The 25,728-nt window shown below is 44.3% G+C and overlaps 1 protein-coding gene across 3 annotated transcripts; it reads left to right on the top strand.

Annotated features, from left to right (window-relative positions):
• Positions 1-436: 436 nt before the first annotated feature.
• On the top strand, positions 437-25,728 carry LOC129839388 (centrosomal protein of 170 kDa-like). Of its 3 annotated transcripts, none has more exons than XM_055906808.1 (20): positions 437-602; positions 2,599-2,753; positions 3,111-3,200; positions 3,294-3,375; positions 3,726-3,781; positions 4,457-4,652; positions 7,663-7,800; positions 8,008-8,472; positions 8,764-9,185; positions 9,416-9,544; positions 9,935-10,070; positions 10,294-11,823; positions 12,360-12,612; positions 12,872-12,989; positions 15,311-15,469; positions 16,386-16,474; positions 16,939-17,032; positions 17,716-17,876; positions 19,169-19,220; positions 22,133-22,221. In XM_055906808.1, exons 2-19 carry the CDS (start codon positions 2,649-2,651, stop codon positions 19,194-19,196), a joined length of 4,251 nt encoding a protein of 1,416 aa, XP_055762783.1. In that variant the 5' UTR covers positions 437-602; positions 2,599-2,648; the 3' UTR covers positions 19,197-19,220; positions 22,133-22,221. The 3 variants fall into 3 exon arrangements, with proteins under 3 accessions (XP_055762783.1, XP_055762782.1, XP_055762781.1); XM_055906807.1 differs by lacking the exon at positions 17,716-17,876 and adding an exon at positions 2,421-2,450 and having other exon boundaries at positions 438-602; positions 22,133-25,728; XM_055906806.1 differs by lacking the exon at positions 17,716-17,876 and having other exon boundaries at positions 439-602; positions 22,133-25,728.

Below are 25,728 nucleotides of genomic sequence, written 5' to 3'. Positions count from 1 at the left end.
GTGATCCTTCGGTCCAGCACATGCAGTAGCCTCCAGCATAAAGACATAAAAAACACTTGTGTTTACTGCAACCATCACGAATTGGCAGCATCTGGCTATATCAAAACAACTGGGTCATATTCATGGGACAACATTGACCAACCTTAATGAACCCAGTAGCCTACAACAGGTGTTCTCAACCAGGCGTACAGGACCCCTGGCGGTACGTGAGAACACTCATGAGACCATAGGCTTCGTGGTCAAATGGACATGAGGGGGTAACTCAGGGTTATTCTGAGCAGAGCATAATTAAATTGGTGGTACAGTAACAGAAAAAGGTTGGGAACCACTTGACTACAGTTTACATCTCAACGTCACACGCAAGAAGATGCGCTCATTGCGCCGTCGTTGTCATTGCGTAGCATTAATGGATGGACTGCCTTTGGCTTCTTGGCTTGTGTTGTAGTACATCAGCGCAGCGCCACCTCGAGGCGAAGGAAGAAAAGCGCTCGAGGACCAGGGCTGGGCAGGCATCAGGCTCCCTCACTGTATGTCACCGCACCGTGCATCAAAATATTTACAGGATACAAATCGGATGCTGAATACTCCGTACCTGACATAGGGTGAGTGAGATGCATGTTTTATTACTCCGCCGTATCTGACCACACCCAGACAATGCATTTTCCCGCGACCTGCCTTAAAGAAAAAAAGGCCCGCAAAATGAAAATTCTAGGCTATTTGTGTCGGAGGGTACCAGACTACGTCGTCCATAACGGTACAGCCCAGACAGCACATCAAATTGGTGACCTAAACAACACGTGATGGGTTATTATTGTAAACCTTTCAAATGAACCTACATGTGTAATTCGGTGTTACGCGTTGCCCTAAATGGCACTCGTAATACAACATATGTAAGCTATCGATTATGATAAAGATGTCATAAGCTTTCGACCGCAAAAGGTTACCGACCAGACTGAAAAACAGCAGCATCAGTTGCCATAGAGCAATATGGTGTCTAGTACATCCAAAACAGCCTATGTTAATAAAACAAATAATGATTATTGGACACATGGTAAATGTAATTATAAGGAGCTGAACGGTCGCTAACGCAGGGTTGGTTGTTTTTAATGCTCAGGCAGGGCCATCTACAGTAGCTTCCAGAGAGAAATTATGAGCTGTCATTTACGATATAGCTCTGTAATTGAGAGAAGGAGGGAGAGCGAGAGAGAGCGAGAGAGACGGCAAAGAAACCAATGCAAAAACGTCGGGCACAATTGCGAGACCGAGGCCGCATAGAGGGTTAACCAATCCAATTCCACAATGAGGAATCAGGACTGTCTGGTCGCATTAACATATGAATCATCTACACTCATTCGGGGCCTAGATATGACAAGGTGCCTGATTAGATTAAATCTCGCTAAATCCCTTTTTCACTGATGGGGCATCGTGAGTCAGCATGGCCTACCGGTAGCATACCCCTTCAAGCATTGCCTATGGAGGCCTGTGTCACTGCAAACTGAATGGTAGGCTAGCTAGGCCGTATAGTCGTAGTGTGTTTTCATGTAGGCTACTGTAGGGCCTATATATATAGGAATTATGACCAAAAAATGAGCACCAGATGGTATGTTTCTTCTGAGCGGAAACGAGATGACTCTGTCAGTGTGTGTGTGTGTGTGGGTGTGTCCATCTCTCTCTCTCTGTCTACCTGCTGTGATCTCTGTGCCTGTCCTGAGTCATACTCATGTTATACAGTATCTTCAGGTTGTCTGTCTGGTCTATCTAGCCATCTGATCAACTATCCAACAGTTATTGTCGTTGTTTAGATCCTGTATGGTAGCCGGTATTACAGCCTGCTGTAACACAATACATCCATCCTCACTGAATGGCCACTCTCAGTTCAGTGACATTGGTTCAGTGCGACTGGTTTGGTGACCCGGCAAAACACTCAGTAATTAAATTTGTCCGTTAAGCAGGATGTCAGACAGTCAGTGACATATTATCTCATTTCTTCTGGAATGGTTGCAATGTAGTCTGTTCTAAGGCCGTATTGTTAGCAACACAGTCCAGTTATACCAGCAGGTCAGTGTGCTGGGCATTTAGTTTAAAGAGACCTCTTTGCTGAGTTTAGGTGTGACAAAGTTGTTAACTTTATCCCTGTTTGTTTTTAGGTTCTTATCCGTTCTCTTCATTCGACTTTGTCGAAAATAGTTAGAATGTTGTGACAATAATACATTATAATAATAGGCCTACATGTCTTTGGTAGAGAGCTTTTTATTTACAGACAAAAATCACAAAGCTCTTTACATTGTGAGCAACCATATAAAATGTTTGAATAAAAAGGGTAATGATTGTGTTCCCTCCATTTACAGTTGGCTGTTATGACTGGTTGTTCTAACTAACTGATACTGACCGTGGGCTCTATTCAATCTGTATCGCTGAAGTGTTACAGATTGCGTGATCGAAATTTAAAGGTAATTTCCCATTGGGCCGAGATATGTAGCGGTTACCGTGAATGCAGTCTCCGCTAACGCGGGGAACATTGCCTTTAAATTGAATTCACGCTGTACCGTTGAACTTCCGCGATACTGATTGAATGGAGCCCCTTGTCTTCTTACACAGGGTGTCATAGGGGTTAAAGGTGAGCAGGTGTGGCAGTGGGCGTGGCAGAGATGAGTGTCTCTTCCTGGTTCCTGGTGAGTGGCGGTGGCATGAGGCACCGCCTCCCCTGGGAGATGATCTTTGTTGGTCGGGACGACTGTGAACTCATGTTACAGGTAAATCATATTTAGTATTGTAGCGAGTCTAGAACGGAACCCGAACCCGGGTACTGGAGAATGTCAGTCCAACACTGTAGCTGTTATGCCTAAACTGTACTACCACTGCTAATGTTATGGAGGTGGGTCGATGAACCACTCTGGCATGATGAGTAACCTGAAGACGTGCGGTAGCTCCCAGACCTGATCTCTAGGCTTTAGCTCGGCGGGCTCACACAGTCTTGTCAAGACACCTGGGTTCGAATCTAGTGGGTCACACTGCTGCAGGTGACTGTTGGACCCAATGTAATCTATGTAATCTGGATTATAAAGAGATTAGCAGGATTATATTGATTGACTGGATTATTGTGTCTTTAGTCCCGCAGTGTGGACAAACAGCATGCCGTTATCAACTATGAGCCAACCACGGACGAACATAAAGTCAAGGACCTGGGGAGCCTGAATGGGGTAAGTAAGATTTGAATAAATATGATTATGAAATTATTCATGTGCTTCATAAACTGTTCTAAACTGCTAATAATGATATTCCTTTCCTTCCAGACATTTGTGAATGATGTCAGAATACAGGAGCAGGTGTATATCACTTTGAAAATTGACGACAAGTTGAGGTTTGGATATGATATCCTGTCATGGTGCCATTTTGTCTTTGATGCTTAGCATACATTAGTTCATCTGAATTTCATCAATACCAAATGAATGAGAGCGACAAAAGAAGGACTTCAAGACCAGAGTACGGGTATATAAAACTGTAAAATAATCACTCTTAATATACTGCCTGAAAAATCCTCTAACCTTTCAAACTTACTGCTGTGACTAATGCATAATAGATTAGCATATCTGTTTCTTGACTGTACGTCGCTCTGAATAAGAATGAATGCCGTTAAATTACCAAAATGTTAAATATCTGCGCTATCTCCTGTAAGGAGCTGAGCCTGTGCTGTACAATCACCTTTCCTTAACCTGTCTCACATACCAACCTGTTCACTGTGGTGCGAGGAGAGCTCCATGTCCCCGAGGAAGCACTAAAGGTTGGTTGAACAGTAGGCTACAGAAATAGCTAGTTCTCTTTCTGTGTTTCTTATCATCCTATCTCCTCGCCTTTTCCCCAACCATATTGGAGGAGAGGTTCCAAGGTCCCTCCCCTCTGACTTTCTTCGCTAATCCATTTTGAGAAGAAGGCGAGGAGAGAGGATGCGAGAACTCGAGGAAATATGAATTGAGAAAGACCCCCAGTCAAATATGCTTACAAAGTATTATGAAAGAAAAGCCTTAAGAAATGCCTTTTTCTGCTACGTTGGTTGATGCATGTTTAATGGAGATTATGTTCAGTCAAGAATGGCGGCGGTTTCTGCTGCATGTAGCAAAACCTCACTGCTTTGTTTTTAATGACAAAAACATACTTTATGAGGAACTTGGTGATACATTGTTCAGATAGGTCTAACTTGAGTTCTACATGGATAAATTACTCTGATTTTGCGTGAATCATGAACTGATGCCAATTGAGATTTGCACAACAACAAAACATTCTATGCTTATAACCAAGACCGTGACTACTGTATAATTTCACTGATGCAAGGATAGATTGTCCCATGTATGTTGGTGCACACATAGAAGAGCTCCTTATTAGACTTACCCTTATAATCATACCTCTAATTGTGTGCACTCATCTCCTCTTTGTGTTGTCCTGTGTCCTCGTCTATCAGCATGAGAAGTTTAATAGTCAGCTCCTGCTGCAGACGGTAAAGCCTCCAGAAGTTGTTCCGGTACCATCCAGACCTGCAGTAGAGGTCAAGGCTGCAGCTGGGGGTGGTTCCGAGGGTGGCTCCGACCTGGCGGTTGCAGTGGGTAGTAAACCCCCTGAGACCAGCAGAGAGGGGGCCGGTGATGACAAGCTGACAGGTGAGAGGGTCTGCACTCTGCATGGACCTTGGAGGGTGACACAGGTGACAGGATTAGGTTAACAGAGATGACAGGACTAGATAACAGAGGTGACAGGATTTTGGCGATGCCACATACCCACACAGTCTGTGCTGTGACAACCGTGTGTCCTGTACTTTTAGTTTCCTACGCTAGGCTGTCACCTACATGTGATTCTAAAGTGCTCTGACTTGTGGACAAATTTGGAGGTCAAACTGTTCTGCCACAATATGTCTTTTGGGGACTTGTGTGGGTACAAAGTGCTAGTTCGAGTTTGCAGAGGTCGTTGTTTGTTTCTCAGGGACATTGCGGTAGACCAGTGGTTCTCAAACCCGTACCCCTTCAGACATTCAACCTCCAGCTGCGTACCCCCTCTAGCACCAGGGTCAGCACACTCTCAAATGTTGTTTTTTACCATCATTGTAAGCCTGCCACAAAAACACTATACAATACATTTATTAAACATAAGAATGAGTGTGAGTTTTTGTCACAAGTGGTAAATGACAAAGAGCTGTTATAGGACCAGGGCACAAATAATAATATTATAATAATCAATCATTTTGCTCTTTATTTAACCATCTTACATATAAAACCTTATTTGTTCATAGAAAATTGTGAATAACTCACCACAGGTTAATGAGAAGGGTGTGCTTGAAAGGATGCACATAACTCTGCAATGTTGGGTTGTATTGGAGAGAGTCTCAGTCTTAAATAATTTTCCGCACAGTCTGTGCCTGTATTTAGTTGTCATGCTAGTGAGGGCCGAGAATCTACTCTCACATAGGTACGTGGTTGCAAAGGGCATCAGTGTCTTAACAGTGTAATTTGTCAAGGTACTCTGAGATCCTTTGGATACTTTGTGTCACCCGTTTCAGGAAAGTACCTGCGTAAATGCGCACCAAACTCACTCAGGTGCTTTGCTATATCACATTTGACATTGTCCGTAAGTTTGAATTCATTTGCACACAAAAAAATCATACAATGATGGAAAGACCTGTGTGTTGTCCTTGTTAATGCAGAGCTCCAACTTCTTAATCATAGCCTCACTTTTGTCCCGCACATTGAGTATAGTTGCGGAGAATCCCTGTAATCCTAGATTCAGATCATTCAGACGAGAAAAAACATTACCCAGATAGGCCAGTCGTGTGAGAAACTCGTCATCATGCAAGCAGTCAGACAAGTGAAAATTATGGTCAGTAAAGAAAACTTTAAGCTCATCTTTCAATTCAAAAAACGTGCCAATACTTTGCCCCTTGATAACCAGCGAACTTCTGTATGTTGTAAAAGCGTTTCATGGTCGCTGCCCATAGCATTGCATAGTGCAGAAAATACATGAGAGTTCAGGAGCCTTACTTTAACAAAGTTAACCATTTTCACTGTAGTGTCCAAAACATCTTTCAAGCTGTCAGGCATTCCCTTGGCAGCAAGAGCCTCTCGATCGATGCTGCAGTGTACACAAGTGGCGTCGGGGGCAAATGCTTGCACGCTTTGTTACCACTCCACTATGTCTCCCTGTTATGGCTTTTGCGCCATCATTACAGCTCCCAAAACATCTTGACCACCAAAGTCCATTTGATGTCACAAAGCTGTCCAGTACTTTAAAAATATCCTCTCCTGTTGTCCTGGTTTCCAGTGGTTTGCAGAAGAGGATGTCTTCCTTAATTGGCCTCCCATAAACGTAACGGACATATACCAGGAGCTGTGCCAGGCCCGCCACGTCTGTTGACTCATCCAGCTGTAACGCATAGAATTCACTGGCTTGTATGGGAAGCAGTAATTGTTTAAAAACATCTCTTTCCATGTCAGTGATGCATCGTGAAATAGTGTTGTTTGATGAAGGCATTGTCTGTATAGTTTTTTGGGCCTTTTCCCCCAGCATTGTCCCTGCCATATCTGCGGCAGCAGGAAGAATTAAGTCCTCCACAATAGTATGGGACTTGCCTGTCCTAGCCACTCAGTAGCTCACCATAAAAGACGCTTCTAGCCCCTTCTTATTAATGGTATCTGTTGCTTTTATACACAAAAGTTGTCTTAATTCTCGCTCCAAAAACTCCTGTGGCTTATTTTTCAAATTGGCATGTTTCGTTTCTAAATGTCTGCGCAAGACTGAAGGTTTCATCGAGTTGTGAGATAGTACTTTTGCACATATAACACACTGTGGCTAAGGAAAGGCACTACTCCCAATAAAAATGTACCCCAAATCAATGTAGTTCTCATCATATTTGCGCCTCTTCGATGGTCCAACGTTCCTGTCTGTTGTTCGGTGCTTTCCCGGGTAAGGAGGCAGTAGCTCTTCGGCTGCATCAGATTCACAACTGTCAGTATCCATGCTAGCTGGGCTAACAACAAATATATAATAACTGATGCTAGCATTGGATGTGCTCGTGGAAGCAGAACAACTTGTGTCGTCGACAGGTGCAGGAGTACTACCAGTAGAGCTGGTTTGTGTCTCTATGGACGCGGGCCTAACTTTTTTTAACCATTTGTCAATTTTCGAGCAAACAGAATGAGCAGCAGCTATGTTTGGCTACATACAGACCGTTAATGGAATTCCCGTGAGAGAGTAACGGTTCATGTGATTGGATGTTAATTATTTGACTAGGCTACCTGTATTTGACATTATGTTGTTATTTCACTGAACGCTATTTTTGGCAGTGAAACGAGGCTACTAAGGCAAGAAAAAAAACTCACCCAAATGTATAGCCCTGTTGGAAAATATAAATGGACTGTTTGAAATATAAATGGATTGTTTGAAATTGTGCTTTAAAAATGAAATTATTTAAAAAATATTATTTACATGTATGTAAATCACATTTTTATTTGGCGTACCCCCGACGGAAATGCGCGTGGGAATACCTGCGTTAGATGACAAACTAGGAGGTTAAACTTGTTCTGTCACAATAGTCTTTTGGTGAACTGTGAGGAAACACAATTTCAGTTCAAAACAAAATCTGTGTTTTTCTCACTGACCTTGGTGTTGTTTCTTTCCCAGGGGACATTGCAGTACTAAAAAGGGGCACCCCTCTGTACGGCCAGCCTTCCTGGTGGGGGGACGGGGACGCAGACGATGAGAACTCTGGGAAGCAGGATGGGACGACAACTGACAGGAAGCAGGAGAGATCTGAGTCAGGTAGATGCTGTCTAGCCTGGAATACAGACTGAAGTTAGCTGTGTTTCACTTTGTCTGTCTGCCTGTCTTTCTGTGTGCCTGTTTATACATCAAAAACCCTACCAGAGAACAGTAGACTTTTGCCTTTCTGGTAGCATATGACAGCAATTGAATCTCAAAGTCTAAGTCCTTGTATTACGCCATCTTGATATCTGCTTGAAACGACAGATTATAAAGACCCCAAGGAGACAACAGCCGAGGCCCAGGAGAATGTCCTGTACACCTCAAGCCAGGAGCCCAGTTACTTCGAGATCCCCTCCTATACCAAGGAACCCCCCTCCCAAGACACGGAAGGCGCCACCGCCACTAACCCCGCCTCCGGCCCTGAAGCCGTCCCCCAGGGCCACGCCTCCTTCACCATCGACTTTGACCTGCAGGCGTCCAATAAGGTGACGGTTAAGGACCGGGTGGCGAAGGTGGTGCCGGAGGTGAGGCCACGGCCCCCAAAAAAGGGCGCAGGAGAGGAGCTGAGCGCCCTGCAAACGGCCATGGTGGCGGCGGAGGTGAAAGTAGCTGATTGGCTGGCCCAGAACGAGATCCCATTGGCTCGTACGGAGTCGGTCGACAGAGTGGTGGAGGACGACGGGGAGAGCGTGAAGAGTGACGTGCCGGTTCAGCTGAAGAGTCTTAAAGGTAAGACCAACCAACCAATCACCATGAGAATAGAATTTAGATTTTTCCGTCAGCAAGTCCTCTTGCCATTGCATTACATAGCACTACACAGTTATTACACTATGAGACAGTTTCCCAAACACAGATTAAGATTAGTCCTTGATTTGAAAGCATGCTCAATAGATGATCTCCATCGAAAGCGCTTCATAGTCTAGGACTATGCTTAATCGGTGTCTGGGAAACCAACCTAATAGGTTCATAGGATTCTAACTGCACACACCAAACGGCCAACCCCCTTCTCTCTCGTTTCAGGTAGTAAACACGAGGACGGTACCCAGAGCGACTCAGAGAACGCAGCCGCTCTGGGAGAGCAACGCCGGGCCGCCCTCGAGGACCACTCCGGGGGGCTGTGGGGCGGCCGACTAGAGGGGTCAGGGGTCAAGATACGAGAGGGGCGCGCCAACGTCCCAGAGGGACTCTTTGCCGAGGAAGATAGCCCAGCCCGACGACACAGGTCCTCAGCTTCCAAAATGGCACCCATCGGAGGAGAGTTAAGAGAGAGAGAGAGGACCAAGGATTCCGTTCCTTACCACCGCGACCAACACCAACCGATAGGACTTGGGGAGGGGTTTCAGAATCGCCATGGAGACGACTATAGTGACCGGGGGACCTATACCATAGAGATAGAGAACGAAGATAACCAAGAGGAGGAGGCCAGGAAAATGATTGACAAGGTGGGGATGGTAAATAGGACTTTAATGAGCTTAAACTGTCATTTGAATCCTGTTTAATCTGAATAACTATTTTACACAGTCTTTAGTCCCAGAATTGGTGTCTTTTTGTCAAGGGCATGGCCTCGTATTTACTGCAAGTGGTACTGTGCAAGTGCACTAAGCCCACATTATGTTGACCTCTTGATTGAATGTTTGGTTGAATGTTTATTTAAGTCCATGTTCTGGCCCAGGTATTTGGTGTGGAGGACTACCAGGCTCTGTCCAGGGTGGGGGGCTATCCTGACATCCAGAGAAAGAGACTGACCACTCAGAGACCAGGCTCAGGAGACAGAGGCAAGCCTGGACGTATCGAACCAGAGGTAACAGCATTTCTGTCTGTCTAAACAGAGACTCTCCATTGCAGATGAGTGAAGGAGTTCAACTCCAAGCCAGACACTACTGTAGATTTGCTATATTTATACTCCCAAGATTAAAACAGACTTCACACATAAAGAAAACTTTCAGTTTGATGCCATTCCTTGTGGAAAAAAATACGATATTTTATAAAGAAAGGATATATGCTCTCAAACGTGCTGTTTTGCTTGAAGTAGTCCTAAGCATTTTACCTGTAAATAATAGATGTGTACATGCCACTGTGACACTCTGACTAGTAGAATTTGTACTTGTCTTCCCCCATGCTCTAATCTCTCCCCTTTATGTTGGGGACTGGGTGTTGTTCAATTTCGCTTTCTCCCCTGTTTGTCCTCCAGTCTCTCCCAGAGGAGCTGGTTGTGGGTGGTCCCAGGTGGGTCTCCCAATGGGCTACTCTGGCAGCCAGCCACATCAGGACTGACCCCGAGGGCTCTGGAGCGGAGTCCCATGTCCACTACCACATTGAGGACAGAGGTGCTACTGCTGGGTTTAGACCTGTTCTGAAATTGAAGTGCTTTGCTGTTTTTCAGTTGTTTTTAATTTATGAGTCATACCACTTTTTTCAGTATAAAGTCAATAATAAGTAGAATAAAGAAAAGAGTGTTGGGTATTTATATTGCCAATATATGAGAGTTAGACACAGTAGATATTATTGTGTAGAAATGATTATGATTTTTTATACCCTGTCTCTCTATAGCTGAGATCAGTGAGTCCAGTCACTCTGCCTCCATGGCCTCCTCCAGCTATACAGAGCGCAAGAGGAGAACCCTGCCCCAGCTCCCCTCCACCGAGGAGGCAACCCCAGGGGGGAGGAGATCCCCTGGTCCAGCTCACCGCCCCTACGATGTGGGGGAGAAACAGGACACTGAGCTCCAGGAGAAGGAGAACCAGGAGATGGGGAGAGGAGGGAGGACCAAGCCTGGTGGTGGAGGTGGTGGGGGTAGCCAGGCTGGTAGTGTGGGTGGAAGCACCAGAGGAAGTCCGAAAAAAGGCTCTCCAGCGAAGAACCAAGATGCGGGAAGCCGGAAAGAAACTTTGTTGGCGAAACTCCCTCCTCGGCCAGGGAGTAGTGGGGGGAAGAGACTGGATGAGGCACGGAGGAGGAAGAAGGAGATGGAGGAGAAGGCTAAAGAAAGGGAGAGTGCTGGGAAGCCGCTTCTTAGACAAGAGAGCTTTACGGTGGAGAGACCCAGCACCAACGTCCCCCAGGAGCTCATCCCACGGATTGACACGCAAACTGGGGCACGAATACTGACAAAGGAGGGCAGGGTGGATAGTACCACCCGGCAGAAGGACTCAGAGGCGGTGGCTGCGTTTCTGGAGACAACGGTATCAGACCTGGGTGAACCAATTAGCCAGTCCATCGATGGGTCTTTGTCGCCCGAGTCGGATGTGGACACCACCAGCACCGTTAGCCAAGCAGCGGGCGTCGGAGGGCGGAAGGTGGTTCACCAGAAGAGACGTACCCTAACTGCCCAGCAGAAAGAGAGGGAGAAGACGGTGCTGTGTTCCTCCACCAAGGGGCCTACCAGAGCCAGAGATACCCAGGATAGGAAACCCAAATCCAGACCGTCTGGAGGACAAGGGACCCGCCAAGCTGGTCGTGCCTGGACCTCCCTGGACCTAACAGATGACGACGTCAACTCCAACTCCCTCCTCTCCGACTCCCAACCCTCCATACAGGAGGTTAGCTCCCACAGTTCCCACGCCAGAACCCAGGCCGGAAGCACCAGAGTGGAGGCTAGCACCAAGGCTAGCCGGGCTAAAAACACCCAGGCATCCAGCACCACCACAAACACCCTCAGTAAACCTACCACCACCTTGCCCAAGGTGCGGCCCACCCGGTCCTCGATACTCAGACGTGCCCGTTTGGGGGACTCCTCCGATACCGAACCAGCCGACATGGACCGGATGTCCGTAGCCTCCGAGGCTAGCACTGCTAGCTCCAGGTCCGCAGCTCCCGGACCAGGGTTCCGGAGAGGCCTGTCCCGCATTGAGGCCCTGGCCCAGCCCAGGAAGTCCAGGATGGGATCTCCGTCTGCCCAGAGTGACTCAGAGGCCACGGGGGGCCGTAGCCGGGGGATAGGGGCTCGTAGCATTGCTACCGACTACGCCGTCCGACAGGGACTCAGAGGAGTCAGCAACATGGGAGGGATAATACCCAGGGCCAGGGCTAACAGTGCCTCCAAACTACCTGACAAGTCTAAGGGCTACATCACCCCCACAGGTACTGTACTGTCTGATACAGAAGTAGTGTTTCTGAGTGACTGTTCTCTAGTAACTTATCCACCGCAATGTTTGATTTGGTATCATGTTTGTGCTATAGTCTTTTTGTAGGTTCTGTCATTATTGAGCATCTTTATGTACATTTACATGTAAACTCAGCAAAAAAATGTCATCTCACTGTCAACTGCGTTTATTTTCAGCAAACTTAGCATGTGTAAATATTTGTGTGAACATAACAAGATTCAACAACAGACATAAACTGAACAAGTTCCACAGACATGTGACAAGCAGAAATGTAACAATGTGTCCCTAAACAAAGGGGAAGTCAAAATCAAAGTAACAGTCAGTATCTGGTGTGGCCACCAGCTGCATTAAGTACTGCAGTGCATCTCCTCCAGGGTGCTGAAAAAGGGCCGTTTTTTTTTTTACTGAGTTTGTGTAAAATCTCCTCTCTATGGACAGTTGTGTGTACCTAGTAGTGGTAAAGCCCTCAATCACTACTACTGCTACTGACAAAACATCTTCTCTTGACTCCAGCTGGTGGCCGGTGGCGCCGGATGCCCATGGACTACGCCTCCACCTCTGAGGACGAGTTCGGCTCCAACCGCCACCCATCCAAGCACGGCGGTCCCGCCCGGCAGTTTGCGTCGCCGCGACTGACCCAGCTGGGTGGCTCCGCCCCTGCCACGCCCAGTCCGGGGGGTATAGCGGCACTGAGGCAGCAGTCAGCAGGCAGAGAACAGGAGGAGTACATGAAGGACTGGACCACTCACAGTGAAGAGATCGCCAGGTATGGAGGAGCACTCTGTACTGTACATATACAGAGAAACTGTAGGGTCAATTCCATAGGGGAGCAATCTCACTAGACCTATACAATATAATAGGGTCAATTCTATAGAGGAGCAAGTTACTTTGAGAACAAGTATAACCTCAAAAGTATCCATTTTGCAACATTCATTATTTCATTTCATGCACTATATACTCACAATAATACACAATAGAAGTAAAATCAAGGGTATTTAACTGATTCATTCCCTGTATGTTGACAGGATCAGTCAGGACCTAGCCAAAGACCTGGCCATGCTGGCAAGGGAGATCCATGACGTGGCCGGAGAGATCGACTCAGTCAGCCCAGCCGCTAGTGCTGCCACTGACCCAGGAGCCATGGTACTACACATCCCACAATGCAATAATCCCACTTTATGTAGCTGTTGACATCAGTCATGATTTCCCCAAAAGTCTGAGCTACATGAACATATCAGGGCCCATATTCATAAAGCGTCTCAGAGTAGGAGTGCTGATCGAGGAATATGATCTAAATTCTAAAAACTGAGACTAGATCAGTACTCCTGCTCCTTGTGAATATTGTGGATTTACAGTACCTGTCAAAAGTTTGGACACACCTACTCATTCAAGGGTTTTTCTTTGTTTGTACTATTTTCTACATTGTAGAATAATAGTGAAGACATCAAAACTATGAAATATCACATATGGAATCATATAATAACCAAAAAAAGTGTTAAACAAATCAAAATAGATTTTAGATTTTAGATTCTTCAAAGTAGCCACCCTTTCCCTTGATGACAGTTTTGCACACTCTTGGCATTCTCTCAACCAGCTTCACCAGGAATGCTTTTCCAACAGTCTTGAAGGAGTTCCACCATATGCTGAGCACTTGTTGGCTGCTTTTCCTTCACTCTGTGGTCCCAAACCATCTCAACTGGGTTGATGTCGGGTGATTGTGGAGGCCAGGTCATCTGATGCAGCACTCCATCACTCTACTTCTTGGTCAAATAGCACTTACTCAGCCTGTAGGTGTGTTGAGTCATTGTCCTGTTGAAAAACAAATGATAGTCCCGCTAAGCGCAAACCAGATGGGATGGCGTATCGCTGCAGAATGCTGTGGTAGCCATGTTGGTTAAGTGTGCCTTGAATTCTAAATAAATCACAGACAGTGTCACCAGCAAAGCACCCACCATGCTTCATGGTGGGAACTACACATGCGGAGATCATCCGTTCACCTACTCTGCGTCTCACAAAGACACAGCTGTTGGATCCAAAAATCTCAAATTTGGACTCATCAGACCAAAGGACAGATTTCCACCGGTCTAATGTCCATTGCTCGCGTTTCGTGGCCCAAGCAAGTCTTTTCTTATTATTGGTGTCCTTTAGTAGTGGTTTCTTTGCAGCAATTCGACCATGAAGGCCTGATTCACAATATCTCCTCTGAACAGTTGATGTTGAGATGTGTCTGTTACTTGACCTCTGTGAAGCATTTATTTGGGCTGCAATCTGAGGTGCAGTTAACTCTAATGAACTTATCCTCTGCAGCAGAGGTAACTATGGGTCTTTATTTCCTGTGGCAGTCCTCATGAGAGCCAGTTTCATCATAGCGCTTGATGGTTTTTGCAACTGCACTTGAAGAAACTTTCGAAATCCTTTAAATTTTCCGCATTGACTGAACTTCATGTCTTCAAGTAATGATGGACTGACGTTTCTCTTTGCTTATTTGAGCTGTTCTTGCCATAATATGGACTTGGTCTTTTACCAAATAGGGCAATCTTCTGTATACCACCCCTACCTTGTCACAACACAACTGATTGGCTCAAACGCATTTAGAAGGAAAGAAATTCCACAAATTTACTTTTAACTAGGCACACATGTTAATTGAAATGATTTCCAGGTTACTACCTCATGAAGCTGGTTGAGAGAATGCAAGCGTGTGTAATGAACACGATGGGAGACAGAGAGCTGGTTTCAAGCGCAGGGCGCAGCAGGAGCTTATTGGTAAAGAACCACAGGAGGAGGCAGGTAGCTGGGTCCAGGGGCAGGCTGAAGGTCATACACAGGGGGTCCAAAAGGGCAACAGTACAGGCAGGGAAAAGGCTAGTAACGTAGTCCGGAAGATCAGGCAATAGGTAGATAACAGGAAATCCAATAGGCGAAAGTACAGGCAGGGAACAAGCAAAAGGCGTTGTTAGTGATGCAGGCAAAAACAATCATACACGGGAGGATTAACTAACAGGACCACCAGCGCTCCAAATAGAAGTGGGTCACAAAACAATACCTCACAGTGATGTGGTGCAAAGAACTGAACTAAATAGTGTGTGATAATGACATACAGGTGTGTGAACAGGTGATCAGAATTCAGGTGATTGGGATCTGGAGAGTGAGCTGCGTTCAGGGGATCTATGTGTTTGAGAGTGTGAGTTGGAAGCAGACGTTACAGCGTGTGCAAAGCTGTCATCAAGGCAAAGGGTAGCTACTTTGAAGAATATCAAATATATTTTGATTTGTTTAACACTTTTTTGGTTACTACATGATTTCATACGTGTTATTTCATAGTTTTGATGTCTTCACTATTATTCTACAATGTAGAAAATAGTACAAATAAAGAAAAACCTTGGAATGAGTAGATGTGTCCAAACTTTTGACTGGTACTGTATATATCAGAAAACAATTTACTTTGTATTGGGTGATTTGCCCAGTTGGAGGAGCGAGTTTTTGACGATGGCTTGGATCTGAGGAGCGGCCCGTCAACAGAGAGCATTCTGGGTAATAACGTCCGCCCCGTGGAGCTCCGGCCACGCAACTCTAACAGACAGGGTCCCCGCGCCATTCGCCGCCAGACCTGGAACAGAGAGGACGTGAGTTGTTGCCGCTTGAAATCCAAACTAAAAGTAATAATAATTGAAGTATTTGATTGTACTATGGTTTAGCCTGGTTTCTAGTTTGTTTCAGCTTGTCTTTATCCAATGTGTGTTTATAATGACAATGGCAACATTACTAGTTTGAGATAAAAAACGTTTGAAAAGCAGTCGTTAGAGAGAGAGACTAAACACAGCCCAAAAACCAAAAGGACTTGATGTCAGGGTGAATTGACCCTATCCCATCAGAGACCTACTGTATTATTGATGAAACAGTGTGTAACTTGAAAAGTTATTCATAAACCAATTAGGCACATTTGAGCAGTCTTGATATAACATTTTGAACTGAAATGCAATGATTCATTGGATCAATCTAAAACTTTGCACAACACTGCTACCATCTAGCGGACAAAATCTAAATTGTGCCTGGGCTGGAATAATACATTATGGCCTTTCTCTTGAATTTCAAAGATGATGGTACAAAAAAACGGTTGTTTTTTTCTTTATATTTTCTTTTACCAGATCTAATGTGTTATATTCTCCTACATTCATTTCACATTTCCACAAACTTCAAAATGTTTCCTTTCAAGCGGTATCAAGAATATGCATATCCTTGCTTCAGGTCCTGAGCTACAGGCAGTTAGATTTGGGTATGTCATTTTAGGCGAAAATTGAAAAAAAGGGTCCGATCCTTATGAGGATTTATTAATAACACATTTATAACTATATTAATGATGGATGATGCTGGTTTCTGGGAGATTTGGGCAAAAATAAGCTATTGTATATCTAATATCCTCATGGTTTTGTGACTGCATATAGCCGTGGTATCCCTGCCTGTCCTAGTTATTATGCTATTTTAGGTGTTGAAACACCTCTTATATAAGACCTCCTCTTTTCCTTGTTTTTTTCCCCTCAGGCGGTGTTGGACAGTTTACTATTAGCGTCTGTGACCCAGCTCTCTGCACGGATACGCCATTCTGTGGACAAAACAGCCGGCAAAATCAGGTCGGCATCACCTTTCATCGCGATTCATTCAAAGAAAAGGAATGTGAAATAATGAATTCCCTGATTTTGATGATGAAGTGTTAGGAGTGCTTTATGAGTTTGCAAGTAAACCCAAGCAGTGTGAAATAATAGGCGTTTGACTTTGAAGTCATTTTATTCTGAATACATGCAGCTACATGCTGTGCTTTGAACTGGATCAAATCCGGATAACGACAAAGAAGAGTCAGTAGTGTTGTATAAGATATGATGGATTGTATCCTAGAAAATACTGTATCCTAATTTGGATATTATGAATGGCACTTCATAAAGGTTGAGATGACAACTCGAAACATCCATCCTCACTTTTTCAACATCAGAAACCACTTTCATGTTCCCCCTCAACCCATTTCACACGAATTAAATCACTCAACGTGATCATATAACAGATTTTTTTTTTTTCAATTTATTTTTAAAAACTTCTCCAGGATACTATTCAAAGATAAGGACCGGAAATGGGACGAGATTGAGAATAAGCTCCAAGCCGAGCATGACTCTCTACTCCTCAAGACTTCCAGCACGGTAAGGTGCCAGACCCCAACTGTCCTTACCTCACACCTTGTCTCTTGCTGTACCACCCAGCTGCTGCGATAAATGACTGCAGAGGACAGGTGGAAATATTTTCAAGTTCAGGTTTCAAGTTTTATTAGTCGTAGGTACCGGATACACATAGTATACATCGTTCAACAAAACGCTTACTGGCAGGTTCCTTCTGGACAGTGCAACCACAATACAACTTAATAAAAGATAATAATAGAAACATACAGTTAATGGTTCAGTAGAATAGAATAAACATTTTAGCGTAAGTATAATACAGGAAGGCACAATTTATAGTCCAATATTTACACGTGTTTTGGGGGAATGGGGGTTGGGGGGCAAGTGTTTAAATTGTGCAGTATTTAGCAATAATAATAACATTCTGGTAGAGGCAGTTGTGATGTGTGTGTAGCATGAATGTATATGTGTCTGTGTGGGTGTGGGAATGCTTGCGTCAGGGAGTGCATGTGTGCTAAGGTGCAGAGAATCAGAGCAGGTAGTCAGTCCAGTTCATGTGTTCAGCAGTCTGATGGCTTGTAGATAGAAACTGCTCTGAGCCTGTTGGTATCAGACCTCATGCTCCAATAACGTCTTCCCAACGGTAAGAGAGTGAACGGCTCGTGGCTGGGGTGTGTGGAGTCCTTGATGATGCTGCGGGCCTTCCTCAGGCACCGTTTCCAGTAGATGTCCTAGATGGGTGGGAGCACAGTCCCAGTGATGTACTGGGCCATCTTCACCACCCGCTGGAGGGCCTTGCGGTCATAGACGGAGCAATTCCCGTACCAGGTCGTGATGCAACCGGCTCTCGATGGTGCAAGAGAAGTGCCTGGTAAAAATCTAAACACAAACCAGAGAGTGCTTATTTGGGGTGATGATGCAACAAAACTTTGGGACGGTAAATAATTGATGACTTCTACCACCATCTGGGTAGCTCGGAGTAGTTTTAAAGGCCATCATTGGCTGATGGTGCTGTTGCATTAATCATGTCTGTTAAGCCTGACAAACAGCCAGATGTAGTAGGACGACCTAAACAGAAGGTGGTAAGGGGGTGAGGTAAGGACGTGTTTCTCAAACCTGCCCCCCGGTCTGCACAGTCACATTTGTTTAATTGAGATGTGAGTTGGCATCACTTTCTGAATCAAGATAATAAGTCACTTCCTCTCAATTCTGAAAGTATAAGTTATGTTTCTTGATTATAATAAAGTATTTTGATATCCACTTTAATTGATGAGGTTTGACTCTCCCCCCCCCTCTCTCTCTCGCTCCCTCTTTTCTCTCCCCCTCTCTCTCCCTCCCTCCCTCTGTCTCTCCCTCCCTCCCTCTGTCTCTCTCTCTCCCTCCCTCTGTCTCTCCCTCCCTCCCTCTGTCTCTCTCTCTCCCTCCCTCTGTCTCTCTCCCTCCCTCTCTCTTGCCTCTCTCTCACTCTCTCACTCCCTATCTTTCTCGCTCTCTGAGAGTATAACATAACATTCGACAACAGTATCGAACATCACATCAGAATCAAGTGCCACTCTCGGGTGAATGGCGATAATATGTCCGTCCTGGGATTTGAACCGACAACCTTTCAGTCCCACCTCCCTATATCAGCTATCCCTCATCACTGTCCTCCCGTATTAAAAAGTGTCTCAGAGTAGGATTGCTGATCTAGGATCAGGTCCCTCATGTTCATATAATTTTATTAATTATGATCTAAAAGGCTAAACTGCTCCTATATCAGAACTTCCATTCAAGCTGGAGGAGAGGAGCAGTTTAATTAGTCAAAGGACTTGACTTATAGTCTGTTGTCGTGGGCGGTCCAAAAAATACTGCCTTGCTCATGAACAAGGTTGTAAATTCAGGCTGAACACAGTGGCTGGCCTTAGGCTACCTCTCAGTGATGTGTCCATTCACTAGAGTCCAAATGGAGGGGGTGATTATGCCACGTTTTAATTGCTTAAACTTTTCCCAGTAGAAAGGAGGAAGATAACAAGGGTCAATCTGATGTTGTGGTTGTTGTTGTTTAAGGAAGGTAACAGGTGAGGACATCGATGTCTTATCGTGAACGGTATCCCTTCTTCAATTCCCGAAACAATTTGTGTGTGTTTTGTTGACCTTTTTGTTTGTTGTGTGGTTGTTTACCAGGAGATCACCACCGTCCTCCAGGATCTGAAGAGAGTGGAGAGACAGTTACTAGGTATGAGTCATACATGATTTGATTTCAGCTGTATATAGTACAAGTCATATAGATATACAGTTAGCATCTGCATAGAGCATCTATATTCATATGTATTTCATCATATCAATCATCACATTTTTATATAAATAAATCTTCCATTCTCTGATTGATTCTTTGCTTGCTTGATTGACTGATTGACAGACCTTCTCCTCTTTGACTGACAGACCTTCCCTTTGACTGACTGATTAACATACCTTCTCCTCTTTGATTGACAGACCTCCTCTTTGACTGACTGATTAACAGACCTTCTCCTCTTTGATTGACAGACCTCCTCTTTGACTGACTGATTAACAGACCTTCTCCTCTTTGACTGACTGATTAACAGACCTTCTCCTCTTTGATTGACTGATTGACAGACCTCTTTGACTGACTGATTAACAGTCCTTCTCCTCTTTGACTGACTGATTGACAGACCTCTTTGACTGACTGATTAACAGTCCTTGTCCTCTTTGATTGACTGATTGACTGACTGATTGACAGACCTTCTCCTCTTTGACTGACTGATTGACAGACCTCTTTGACTGACTGACTGACAGTCCTTCTCCTCTTTGATTGACTGATTGACAGACCTTCTCCTCTTTGACTGACTGATTGACAGTCCTTCTCCTCTTTGATTGACTGATTGACATACCTCTTTGACTGACTGATTGACAGACCTTCTCCTCTTTGATTGACTGATTGACAGACCTTCTCCTCTTTGACAGACTGATTGACAGACCTTCTCCTCTTTGATTGACTGATTAACAGACCTTCTCCTCTTTGACTGACTGATTGACAGACCTCTTTGACTGACTGATTGACAGACCTCTTTGATTGACTGATTGACAGACCTCTTTGATTGACTGATTGACAGTCCTTCTCCTCTTTGATTAACTGATTGACAGACCTTCTCCTCTTTGACTGACTGATTGACAGTCCTTCTCCTCTTTAAATGACTGATTGACATACCTCTTTGACTGACTGATTGACAGACCTTCTCCTCTTTGATTGACTGATTGACAGACCTTCTCCTCTTTGACTGACTGATTGACAGACCTTCTCCTCTTTGACTGACAGACCTTCCCTTTGACTGACTGATTAACATACCTTCTCCTCTTTGATTGACAGACCTCCTCTTTGACTGACTGATTAACAGACCTTCTCCTCTTTGACTGACTGATTAACAGACCTTCTCCTCTTTGATTGACTGATTGACAGACCTCTTTGACTGACTGATTAACAGTCCTTCTCCTCTTTGAGTGACTGATTGACAGACCTCTTTGACTGACTGATTAACAGTCCTTGTCCTCTTTGATTGACTGATTGACTGACTGATTGACAGACCTTCTCCTCTTTGACTGACTGATTGACAGACTACTTTGACTGACTGACTGACAGTCCTTCTCCTCTTTGATTTACTGATTGACAGACCTTCTCCTCTTTGACTGACTGATTGACAGTCCTTCTCCTCTTTGATTGACTGATTGACATACCTCTTTGACTGACTGATTGACAGACCTTCTCCTCTTTGATTGACTGATTGACAGACCTTCTCCTCTTTGACAGACTGATTGACAGACCTTCTCCTCTTTGATTGACTGATTAACAGACCTTCTCCTCTTTGATTGACTGATTGACAGACCTCTTTGACTGACTGATTGACAGACCTTCTCTTTGACTGACTGATTGACAGACCTCTTTGACTGACTGATTGACAGACCTCTTTGATTGACTGATTGACAGACCTCTTTGATTGACTGATTGACAGACCTCTTTGACTGACTGATTGACAGACCTCTTTGACTGACTGACTGACAGTCCTTCTCCTCTTTGATTAACTGATTGACAGACCTTCTCCTCTTTGACTGACTGATTGACAGTCCTTCTACTCTTTAAATGACTGATTGACATACCTCTTTGACTGACTGATTGACAGACCTTCTCCTCTTTGATTGACTGATTGACAGACCTTCTCCTCTTTGACTGCCTGATTGACAGACCTTCTCCTCTTTGACTGCCTGATTGACAGACCTTCTCCTCTTTGATTGACTGATTAACAGACCTTCTCCTCTTTGATTGACTGATTGACAGACCTCTTTGACTGACTGATTGACAGACCTTCTCCTCTTTGACTGACTGATTGACAGACCTCTTTGACTGACTGATTGACAGACCTCTTTGATTGACTGATTGACAGACCTCTTTGATTGACTGATTGACAGACCTCTTTGATTGACTGATTGACAGTCCTTCTCCTCTTTGACTGACTGATTAACAGACCTTCTCCTCTTTGATTGAGTGATTGACAGTCCTTCTCCTCTTTGATTGACTGATTGACAGACCTTCTCCTCTTTGACTGACTAATTGACAGACCTCTTTGACTGACTGATTGACAGACCTCTTTGATTGACTGATTGACAGACTTTCTCCTCTTTGATTGACTGATTGTCAGACCTTCTCCTCTTTGAGTGACTGATTGACAGACCTTCTCCTCTTTGATTGACTGATTGACAGTCCTTCTCCTCTTTGCCTGACTGATTGTCAGACCTTCTCTTTGATTGACTGATTGACAGACCTCCTCTTTGATTGACTGATTGACAGACCTCCTCCTCTTTGATTGACTGATTGACAGACCTTCTCCTCTTTGAGTGACTGATTGACAGACCTTCTCCTCTTTGATTGACTGATTGACAGTCCTTCTCCTCTTTGACTGACTGATTGTCAGACCTTCTCTTTGATTGACTGATTGACAGACCTCCTCTTTGATTGACTGATTGACAGACCTCCTCTTTGATTGACTGATTGACAGACCTTCTCCTCTTTGATTGACTGATAGACAGACCACCTCTTTCATTGACTTAGACCTTCTCCTTCTCCTCTTTGCTCCACAGTGATTGATGTGATGGTGGATCCGGACGGCACCCTGGATGCCCTGACCAGCCTGGGACTGACCAGCCCTCTGACCGACCTGCAGAGGGTCAGTCCTGGGGCAGTGGGGCCCTCCGCTGCGGGTCACCCCCCTGGAGGTAGTAGTGGAGAAGGCCCTTCTAGCAGCACCCTGTCGGCCCCAAGCGGTGGAGCCTCCTCGGGGGCCTCAGGCACCTCTACCCAGGTGGCAGAGAGAGACCTGGGACTCCATGTGAATAATAATCTGCCCTCTAGTGGTGGAGAACAGAACTGTGTGGTTCATAAATGAGGAGGATACTGGATCTAGAACACACTACTAAAGTACAACTACCTAAACACGTGCTTGGAGGGGCCCTGATTGAGGCTCACTACTAGGGAGGATGGTAAAAGACTTGGAGAGATGGGATTCCCACTGGGCACAGACGTCAATTCAATGTCTATTCCACATTGGTTCAACGTCATTTCATTGAAAAGACGTGGAAACTATGTTGACTCAACTAGTGCACGCCCAGTGGGTTGATATGTCCTTCAATGTCTGGACAAACCTCCTGAACATCAGACCTGACCAAAAGAGAAGTAAATAAACACTTTTTAATCTTTGTCTATGACATACCAATCCGTTTGTTCATATGAATTGGAGCCAACCGTGAGCTTGTTCTGTAGCTATAACATGTGTATAACAGGGTTGTGAAAGGATTATGTACTGTCAATACAATCTATGTACCAGTACATGTCCTACAGTCCGTTATCAATACTACTATATCCATATTCTTGAACCCGTTTGAAAAGTATCAAGAGTTGTTTTGCGTTATGATCTGCTAACTGCACCTGTTGCTGGTTGATTGATGATTTTTCAGAAGACATTTGATATGATTCCGTTTGTGTTCGACAGTGTTGCCGATTGTGTAACACCGTGGAACTTTAAACACTAAAAACAAATGGATCTATATAGTGGCAAATAAGGGTTCTTTGGCTTTGGTTCTTTAACCATACTCATAAGGTTCTAAATGGAACCTGTATGGTGCTATGAAGAACCTTTTCCATTAAAAAAAGGTTATATATAGAGCCAAAAAGGGTTCCGCTGTGGTTCCAACCCTTTTGGGGGCTATATAGAACCCTTTTTTTATGGAGAATGGTTCTGTAAAGAACCTTCTCAATCTCAAAGGTTTTTTAATTCAGATTTAATAGATATATTATATTGTTAAAATTCCATAGGTTGTATTATTGTTGAATCAGGTGTGCTAGCTCTGGAACAGCTGGGGGTTCCTGAGGAGAGAATTGAGAACTACTTAGTCAACCGCTCTCAATTGACACAAGGCCATACGTGAGTTTGTCACTGGCTATAGTCACATAATGTATCGCATGTAACAGCATAACCCAACAGATTAGATCAACTGAAATTACACTCACTCACGGTTGGACAAAAAGAGCTGTTAGCAAACCACACCCCAGAATATTCAAATGAGCCGTTGACTGTTGCCTGATCGACTGTCTGCTTTGTGGTTACAACCCTTTTGGGGGCTATATAGAAGCCAAATTACAACAAACACTAAATGGACACCATGGTTCAGCATTGGAGAATAGAATTCAGTGTCTTTCTGAAAATATTTTTCTGAATATCCTGCCATTATGCATAGCATAGCTCGGCAAATATTGTGAATATGAACATATAGCATACTGTATCTGTTAGCTGACTTGTAGCACTTGCAGCTTGGTGCGCTTGTTCTAATATTACGATTTTTCCACTAAAGAGAGACCAATATTATTCTTTATTTATTCAGATAAAAAGACATAGGGTATGTACAGTGTTATGTATCCATTTAAATGTGTATAATAGGATTATATTATTATAATTCTCCCATCCATGCCTTCCCTTGTGGAGTGATACAGTACGTCTTAAGAATGATCCATCACAGATAGCTGTACTGTATGTTACTAATAACTAACTACTGTAGGCTAGGTGGTAAAGTAGCTTCCTGAAAAATGTGTTCCCGAAAGTAGTCCCCATATCCAAGGGTGTTACGTCACAAAGTGCCCACGGTCAAAACCACGAGAGTGTTGGATGAAACTATAAGATGGAAATAGCCTGGGTGCCTCATGTCTGGCATGACAATTGCGTAAGGAGTTGTAAAGAGTGCAGACGCAGACGGGCACGCAGGCTAGGAGATGTAGCTCAGCTAACGTTTGTTGATTTGCACATGTTAAAGCTGAGGTGATTCACCACAGAGTGGTGGTGATAGTGAGGATATCTGTCGATAGTAAGGATACGTAACATCTGTTGACCAAAACAGGTCTGGGTGTACTCCTTGTGGATGCTGGGTTTCATTGGAATTGGCTTTGATTGAGAACTGTTTTTTTGATTATCCATTATGATTGAGTCCACAGGAGGCTGGTGAGGGGAGGACGGCTCATAATAGTGACTGGAATGAAGTGAATGGAATGGTATCAAACACACGGAAACCATGTGTTTGATGTGTCAATACCATTCCATTCCAGCCATTACTATGAGCCCGTCCTCCCCAATTAAGGCACCACCAGCCATCTGTGATTGAGTCATGGAACACACACTAGTGTTCTGATTAACGTACTTGAAGAACGCGTATGGAGCGAAGAGATCTGAGTAAAAGCCAGCATAGAAAGGGATAGTCAGAGACCAGGATCATGTTCAGTCGGGAGAAAACGTTTTGAAATGGAGTTAAGCGGGTAGGTAACCACTCATTTTCATTATCCGTTGCAAAACAGTTTGCTACAGTGTACCCTACTGAACATGACCAAGTGCTGAGAGAAACCATGACATGGACCAGGAAATGAAATGGACCCAGGAAGTAAAATGGACCAGGAAGTAGCTCTATATATCCCATAGAGCTAGATAGAGGACACAACGTTGTATCTGTCCCGTTATGGCTGTGAGAGCATACAGCACCATTGAGGACATCTCCATTTTGAAGTGGTTACTTTTCTTATTCTACTACTATGAGTTGGTAAACAAACTGAAAGGGTGCACACTGCCACCTGGAGTGTGTTGTTTGAACAGGTATAAATCCAAGGTTTATGATTTACTGCCACCTGCAGTTATGCAATGTTTGTTCACAAGTGTAATTCATTGGCTGATCCCTCCCGATGAGCTGGTTTGAATTATGTGATCCTTTCTTAACCCATAAGAAGTCCCACCCAGTTCTACTTAAAAATGGTCAAAGTCCTCAATGGTGCTGCCCAAGCTAAAATGGCTTTTAGGCACGAGAGTCCTCTATCTACCTCTATGATATACCCATACTGTATCTGGATGTACTGCCTCATACCAATGTTTACACATGAATGTAACCTGATCGTAAATGTTGATGTTTCTCAGCCAAAACAGCTTGATTATTAATAAAGAAAATAGCATTTTGTGGCTCATTAGTAAGGTCTTTATTGTCTTTATGTCATTTCAAACCTTTTACATGTTTCTGCTTGTATATTTTGTACGGATAGGTTTTCTAATTGTCATGATTTATTTGTTATCTTTGTAAGATAATGGTTACATGATTTTTGTTTGTCTACTTTTGACGGATTTGAATAAACTGCATGACTATCGTTGACA

This window comes from Salvelinus fontinalis, chromosome 40 (assembly GCF_029448725.1).
Source record: "Salvelinus fontinalis isolate EN_2023a chromosome 40, ASM2944872v1, whole genome shotgun sequence".
Lineage (NCBI taxonomy): Eukaryota > Metazoa > Chordata > Actinopteri > Salmoniformes > Salmonidae > Salvelinus > Salvelinus fontinalis.
This window is presented reverse-complemented; position numbering and strand designations above follow the sequence as displayed.